The 8,835-nt window shown below is 41.7% G+C and overlaps 1 protein-coding gene across 1 annotated transcript in view; it reads left to right on the top strand.

Moving 5' to 3' along the window:
• Positions 1 to 739: 739 nt before the first annotated feature.
• LOC145402028 (acetylcholinesterase-like) overlaps positions 740 to 8,835 on the top strand; it is a 95,367-nt gene continuing 87,271 nt past the window's right edge. Inside the window, exons 1-5 of the mRNA XM_080274126.1 lie at positions 740 to 830; positions 1,933 to 2,063; positions 5,861 to 5,993; positions 7,656 to 7,825; positions 8,305 to 8,530. Coding sequence (XP_080130252.1) covers positions 758 to 830; positions 1,933 to 2,063; positions 5,861 to 5,993; positions 7,656 to 7,825; positions 8,305 to 8,530 — 733 coding nt within the window. The 5' untranslated portion in view covers positions 740 to 757. The remainder of the gene's footprint in view (positions 831 to 1,932; positions 2,064 to 5,860; positions 5,994 to 7,655; positions 7,826 to 8,304; positions 8,531 to 8,835) is intronic.

Below are 8,835 nucleotides of genomic sequence, written 5' to 3'. Positions count from 1 at the left end.
TAATGATATTGGCAATGTATTCAGTATGGACGGTGAGTACGGTAAACATGGCGAAAACAACACAGCCACTTCTGCATACGCTCATCACTCTACAGACACTCTTTCCTCCATCCATCAGCTTGAGGAAGGGTTGATGGGAGTCTGAATGATGCCGGGATTGTGGTGTGTGTGTGTGTGTGTGGAGAGAGAGACCGTTCCCTCGTCTTCTTACCTCTCACACGCTACCCATGTCACCACTTCGGCACTAATACTCACCGCTAATACTAAAAACATGACAGAGTTGTGTCTTTGTCAACTGGTTTAGTGTTATTATGTTGGCGGGTCTTGTGTAAAATCAATAGAGTATGATATAACAAAATTGAGTTCATAATAATATCACCTGCCTCAACCTGCCACCGAACTAGCATTGTATTTACTGATTTGTCAAGGATGTTATTAATAAGCAAAATAATAGTCTAAATTATTAACGTAACTGCTAAAACAAACGCTTCTATATAAGATTATTGATATAGAGAAGGACAGAGGAGAAATTTAGCGAATGAGAAGCAAAGGGAAGCAGAGACGAAAGTGGAAGAGCGGTATTTGAAATTTTGAATAGTTTAAATCTGAACGCGTAACGACTAATGCTAATGAAGACGTATAGATAAAGTAATAAATCATCCTTCTTAATCAAAATGGACGTTGTGTGTATTACTGTGTGTTTCAGAAAATACCGGTACTGTCAGACGGGAGGGTCAAAAGGTTGTTCCCGGTAAATATGATTGTAATGATGTGGGCGGAGATGGTGGCGGTGGCGTGGGCGGTCGTGGGCATGGGCGTGGAGATGCCAGGTGAGCGTTACATAGATACACAGACCATGAATCACAAACGAATCCCCACGTATAATAATCCCCCTTTCAAAATTTGCCAGTTGAATAAAAGTTGATAAAGGAATGAGTTGGTTTTATATACTAATCTTTCAATCAAAACTAACCTAATTTAACTTTGAAAATTAACCTATCTTCACCCAGTCAAGCCCAACCCTCTTATCTCAATCCATTCCCAAGCCATCTTACCCTAACCAAATCTAACCCAAACTAACCCTTTCAAATCCAACCTAACCCAGCCCAGTCCAACCCAACCCAACCCATCTCTCAGGCTCAGTCACACTACAACCCCAACCCAGTGTAGTGCAGTCTAACCTAACCTGTCCTCTCCTAGCATACCCAGACCTAATCCAACTTAATCTAAACCATCTCTAACCTAACCCAGCCTAACCAAAGCTAATCTGACTTAATGTAACCTAATGTAACCCATCTCTAACCTATCCTAGCCTAACCACACCTTACCTAACTTAAACTAACTTACTCTAAATCATCTCTAACCTATCCTAGCCTTACCAAAGCTAATCTAACTTAATGTAACCCATCTCTAACCTATCCTAGCCTAACCACACCGTACCTAACTTAATCTAAACCATCTCTAACCTAACCTAGTCTAATGAAAGCTGATCTAAATTCATGTAACTTAATCCAACTTAATCTAAACCATCTCTAACCTATCCTAGCCTAATCAAAGCTAATCTAAATGTATCTTAATCTAACCCATCCTACCCTAACCACACCTTACCTAACTTAAATTAACTTAATCTAAACCATCTCTAACCTAACCTAGCCTAACCAAAACTAATCTAACTTAACGTAACCTAATCTAACCCATCCTACCCTAACCACACCTTACCTAACTTAATCCAACTTAATCTTAACCATCTCTACCCTATCCTAGCCTGACCAGCTGTAACCTACCTTAACGTAACTTAAGGTAACACATCCTACCCTAACCACACCTTACCTAACTTAATCCAGCTTAATCTGAACCATCTCTAACCTATCCTAGCCTAACCAAAGCTAACCTAACTTAACGTAACTAAATCTAACCCACCTTCTCTCCCAGATCCACGTGTAACAGTGCCGCGAGTGGGTTATGTTGGCGGAAGCGCTGACTTGGAATGCAGGTATCCGTGGGCCACACCTGAGTTACCTGAGCTGGTGTATTCAATTAAGTGGTGGAGAGGACATGACCAGGTAACAGAGTATTAAGGGATGAATGGGAGGCTTACACACTTACATACATACATACGTAAATACATGAACACATACGGACATACATATACATACATACATACTTATAGTCACATACATAGTCACATACATATATACAGTCGGACCCAAACATACATACATACATACTACACACATACACATTCTGCTTATTTTCACACATGGTAGCGTCCCTATCCCTCACACACACACACACACACACACACACACACACACACACACACACACACACACACGGCAATCTATTTAAAGCCCTTATATTTACATTCCCTGTCGTTTTAAAATAATTTTTGTTTATTTATTTATTTAATTGTTTTTACAAAGGATAGCCTAAATAATAATCACCATAATATAAACCTAAACTCTGCTGTCGCCCTAATTACATTCTCCATTTCTTTATTATTATTATTATTATTATTATATCACATTTTCATCATCATTATCATTCTTCTTATTATTATTATTATTATATCACATTTTCATCATCATTATCATTCTTCTTCTTCTTATTATTATTATTATTATTATTAACATGGTTATCATCATCATCATCATTATTACTATTACTGTTATTATTATTATTATTATTATTATTATTATTACTATTCTCACAGTTTTACCAGTACATACCCAAGAGTGCCACACCCAAGAGAGCCTTCAACATCGTGGGGGTGGAGGTGGAGGTGAGGACATAGGTACACTCCTTTCACTTTAACTTGGCCCAAAATTGCCATCTCTCCGTCTTGAATGCTGAGTTGTAGCAATATTTTAACGCTAGAATATGGTGCTAGTCACGAAGAAGTGCTATGGAAGGATGTAGAGCTGTGGTATGTTTTTCCATTGAGCCAGAGTAATTAAAAAAAATCTGGCCAATTAAAATGAATGGACTATAGGTGGATGGATTTTATTTATTATTATTATTATTATTATTATTATTATTATTGCTATTATTATTATTATTATTGTTCTTATTTTTATTATTATTATTATTATTATTATTATTATTGCTATTATTATTATTATTATTATCTATCTATCTATCTATCTATTGCCAGACGCCTCAATCCCGTTTGGGGTGGCCACAAACAAATCGCCTCCACGTCGCCCTGTCCCCCGCCATTTCACTGCCCTGCTCCCAACTCACACCCCCCTCTCTCATATACCTCTCCAGCCCATCCCTCCATCTCATCCTCGGCCTCCCCCTCCCTCTTCCCCCCTCCACCTCACTCATATACACTCTCTTCGTCAGTCTTTCACCCTCCATCCTCTCCACATGGCCAAACCACCTCAGTGTGTTCCTCATAACGCTTCCTATCACATCCACATCCACACCACAACGCTCCTTTATATCCTCATTCGTCAGCCTGTCTCTCCACGTGACTCCACAGGCTCCTCTTAAATAACTCATTTCCACTGCTCTCACTCTTGACTTGTGTCCTTCCAACAGTGTCCAAGCTTCATTTCCGTACGTTAGAGATGGTATCACAATACTGTCATGTAGTAACTTTTTCACTTCCATGCTCACTTCCCTGTTTCTTATCACTGCTTTCAAGGAACCAGCAACCTTTCTTCCCTGCTGTACCATTTCAAGCACTTCACCCTCCAAACCTCCATCCTTACTCATCACACTACCCAAATACTTAAACGTACTCACATTTTCCAATTCCTCACCATCCAACCTCGCTGTACATTCACTAACTTCACCTCTCTCAAAGACCATCACATTACTCTTCCCTACATTCACCTTTAGGTTCCGTTTCTTACACACTCTCTCAAACTCATCCACCAAGCCTTGCAGCTCCCCTTCGTCTTCACTCAACAACACAGTATCATCTGCAAACAACAGTACAGGGAGTTTCCAAACACTATCCTCTCTCACCAGGGCCACTCCAACATCCACTACCCTACCTTGTACCTCTTTTATTACCCCATCCATGTACAGATTGAACAACCATGGAGACATGACATTATTATTATTATTGTTATTATTTTTATTATTATTATTGCTATTATTATTATTATTGTTCTTATTTTTATTATTATTATTATTATCATCATTATTATTGCTATTATTTTTATTATTATTATTATTATTATTTTTATTATTATTATTGCTATTATTATTATTGTTGTTGTTGTTATTATTTGGTTTTTATTTTGAATGGGGAATCATAGCCGGGAGTGAGAAAATCTATTATTGCTCTCTCTCTCTCTCTCTCTCTCTCTCTCTCAAATCCGTAACTCCCTTTCAGTTTAGTTGATGGCCAAGCGTAGTCACACTGGAGGATACGTATTTTGACTAGTGACCAAGGAGATTCAGTTCTGTCTTGTCCAGTTCCGTCAGATGAAAATAAATTGATAGAGCCATTAATCCCTTATTTTGGGAGGAAATTGATGATGGATGGTTGTCTTTCTGTCTATCAGTCAGTCCTGTCTATCTGTCTGTATATCTATCTATCTACCTTTGTCTGTCTATGTATTCTGTATATCTATCGGTCAGGCAGTCATTCAATCAGTCTATCTATCTGCCTATGCATCTATCTGTCTATCAATCCATCTATCTATAATCATCCAGTTACTTATCTCTATCTACGTATTAATCGATTCACCTTTCTACCTGTTTGTCTGTCTGTCTATCTATCTATCTATCTATCTATCTACGTATCTATTAATCCATTTTCTCTCTAAAAGATACGGTACAATATATAGGCTGTTTTATCATATTTAATCTTGTAATGTAACCCTTCTCAGTCTAACCCAACCCGACCCAACCCAACCCAGCCCGACCTAACTCAACACAACCTAAACCCAACACAATCCAACCTAACCTATCCCAACACAACCTAAACCCAACACAATCCAACCTAACCTATCCCAACCTAACAACCCAACCCAACACAACCCAACACAGCCCAACCTAACCCAACACAACCCAGTCCAACCCAACCCAACCCAGTCCATTCCAACCCAACACAACCCAACCCAACCTAAACCCAACCCAACCCAACCCATCCCATCCCAGTCTAACCCAACCCAACTCAGCCTAACGTCACTCCTTCACGCAGACAGATCCGGAGCCAGGCGAGGTGAATATAATCGCCGTGGAAGAAGTGGATGATGACAACAGCACGGAGGTGAAGACACAGTGCACGCCATCTTGAAACACCCACCAGCCTCTTATGCCTTTAGTTTGTTGGCCTTTATTCCTTGTATAATTAAAGACAATAGTTCCTTTACACGTTCTGTCTATCTATCTATCTATTGCCAGACGCCTTAATCCCATACGGGGTGGCCACAAACTAATCGCCTCCCTGTCGCCCTGTCCCCCGCCATTTCACTGCCCTGCTCCCAGCTCACACACACCCTTTCTCATATACCTCTCCACTCCATCCCTCCATCTCATCCTCGGCCTCCTCCTCCCTCTGTACCGCTACACCTCACTCACATACACTCTCCTCTTGAAACTTATGTATTTCCCTTGTATAAATAGAGACAGTATTTCCCTTACACATCCTTGAAACTGCTATTAAATCGTGACAGAATATTCATGTACTGATCTTGGATGAATCGTCCGAAATATAATGTTACTGCATAAATAGATCTCTTAGAGTATTTAGGTAGTTTGGAAATATCACTTTGCATCTATCTACCTATTTATCCATCAGTTTATCTATCTGTCTGTCTGTTTGAGAGAGACAGAGAGCCAACGCCTCCTAACTCTGTCTTTCACTATACGCCTAACACCATCTTCCACTCAGCAGATCACCACCTTCACCCAGCTGCTAGTCCGCCTCAAGCACCTCTCCCTCAACTCGTCCGGGACCTACAAGTGTGAGGTTATCCTGGAGGGCGACTTCCAGACCCACACAGCCTCCTCCAACATGACGGTCATCGGTGAGGACTGAGGAGGAGGAGGTGGCCCAGTGGATAGAGTTGCTGTGTGGTGGTGGTGTATACTATTTTACTGTTATTAAGTGGTAGGTGGGGGCACTCACCATCCACTCATTTGGTGTAGCGCTGCTCTCGGATGCCCACTCTTTCCTCCCTTCCTTCCTCTTCTCTCTTTCTTTCCTTCATTCTTTCCTCTTCCTTCTGCCTGTGGGTGACTCTACACTAAGTGACAAGCCAAATGGTTTCTCGTACACCAGAAAACCATTTACTACGCTGGGTGGTAACCATATAACCAGATAATGGCGCCTGTTGGTTTAGTGGGTAATTATGGCACTCAATCGGGTTGAGCCTGTGTAGGTTTATATCCAAGGGGTGGTTGGGGTTTATTGCTCATGTAATGCCACTCAGGGATGAGTGAGGCTGGTCACTCTCATCTTAAATGTCAGGACCAACTTGCCTGACCCCGGGCTCCTAAGCCCCTTTGGGGCAACATTGGATTAGATGAATGAATTATTGATTGATAGATTTCTACTCTGATTTGGCCAGAAATTGCCATCCATCCATCGTGAATGCTGAGTTGTAACAGTAGATTAACAATAAAATGCTAGTCACGAAGAAGTGTTATGGAAAGGTTGTAGAAACGTAGTACTGTCTTCCTATCATAAAGCTGCAACAATAAGCACTGGAATATACTGCTGGTCACGAAGAAGTGCTGTGGAAAGACTGTAGACCTGTAATGTTTTAGCCTCACTGAGCTGTAACAATAGATGAACACTAGAATAGGATGCTAGTCACGAAGAAGTGCTATGGAAGGGATGTAGAGCCGTAGTATTGTTTCTTTTGCTGTCGAACTGTAAGGATTTATTAGCACTAGAACAGGATGCTAGTCACGAAGAAGTGCTATGGAAGGGATGTAGAGCCGTAGTATTGCTATGTTCTGCCACTGAGCTACGTGAAATAGGATGAAAGTGGACGAAAATCAAAGTGAAATAAATAGTAATAAATGAAATGGCTGGGGACATGGAGGCGATTTGTTTGTGGCCACCCCTTACGGGATTAAGGCGTCTGGCAATAGATAGATATTAATAAACGACGTTGAATAAAAAGATAATTAACTTTAAATGGTTCAAAATTATTAACAGGCTTCTAGGTGGGATGGCAAGCCTCTTATCACCTGTTCTTTAGCGATTTATTCTGCTTATTACGCTCTATTATTCTCCTGTATGCATTGATGGAAACTGTATCCGTATTTTAGGTACATAAATAGCACCCGAAAAAATGTTAGGGTGTGATAAGCAAAATAAATCGCTAAGGAAAAGGCGTTAGGAGGTCTCAAAATTCGGCCCTAATTAAAAAAATGTTCAGGTGTAATAGGCCTAACCAAAATAAATCGCTAAGGAAGAGGTCTTAGGTCTTGAAATTCGGTCCTGATTAAGAAAATGTTAAGGTGTAATAAGCAAAGTAAATCGCTATGAAAAAGATGCTAAGAGGTCTTAAAACTCGGTTCATATTAAAAAAAATGAAGTGTAATAATCAAAATGAATCGCTAAGGAGGAGGTTTTAGGAGGTCTTAAAATTCGGTCTTCATTAAGCAAACTAAATCGCTAAGGAAAAGATGCTACGAGGTCTTAAAATTCTGCCCTGCTTCTTGCTCCCCTTTCGCAGACCCCCCCGACGCAGGCCCCCTGGGTGGGTACGGCCCCGTGATTGAGGTGGTGGGGTGGGTCGGGGCGGGGCCGGTGGAGGTGTGGCGGGGGCAGAGGTTTGAGGCAGACTGTGTGGCGAGGCAGGCGAACCCCCCACCTACCCTGACCTGGTACATCAACACTACACAGGTACGTACACACACACACCACCTACCCTGACCTGGTACATCAACACTACACAGGTACGTACACACACACACCACCTACCCTGACCTGGTACATCAACACTACACAGGTACGTACACACACACACCACCTACCCTGACCTGGTACATCAACACTACACAGGTACGTACACACACACACCACCTACCCTGACCTGGTACATCAACACTACACAGGTACGTACACACACACACACACACACTCACCTTGTATATCAATGCCACACAGGTAAATACACACACACACACCGTACCCTCACCTTGTACATCAGTGCCACAGGTACGTACACACACACACACACACCACCTACACTCACCTGATATATCAACACTACACAGGTACACACACACACACACACACGCATCATAAATTTCTATGGGCTTAGGCTTCATGATACTCTCTCTCTCTCTCTCTCTCCCTCAAGTATTTCCCCTCCATCCCAGGTGCCACAAAACTTCGTACTCCCCTACCACACCTACCAACAAAACGACACCTACACGACCACACTGCGCCTGGTCCTGCGCTCTGAAGACTTGTGGGACGAGGACGGGCGCCTCCTGCTCTACTGCGCGGCGCATATTCCTGAACTGTTCCACGAGTGCGCGTTTTTGGAGCTACACAATCCGATCATGAGGCGAGAACGATTTGGCCAGCGTGCCTCGTCTGCTGGTGAGATGGGTAGATGGAATGTGTTATTTTTTGTCTGTTTTGTCTGTGTTTATTTTCTGTCTTTTGTCTGTCTGTTTATTTTCTATCTGTTTGTTGGTTTATTCTCTGTGTCTCAATCTGTCTGTTTGTGTTTATTTTCCGTCTTATATTTTCTCTGTGTCAGTCTTGTGTGGAGATAACCTCAGTTCACTTGTAGTCGTTGACGGGAGAAGATAAAGATGAGTACTGGGCTTTGACTGTCGTTTTTATTCTCTTCAAAAAGGGAGAGTTCAAGATTAACACGGCGTTACACGAGAGCGTTTTGT

Source organism: Coenobita brevimanus, chromosome 57 (genome assembly GCF_032717465.1).
Source record: "Coenobita brevimanus isolate Jiangsu-jjx chromosome 57, ASM3271746v2, whole genome shotgun sequence".
Classification (NCBI taxonomy): Eukaryota; Metazoa; Arthropoda; class Malacostraca; order Decapoda; family Coenobitidae; genus Coenobita; species Coenobita brevimanus.
Note: the sequence above shows the minus strand (reverse complement) of the source record. Positions and strands in the feature narration are given on the sequence as shown.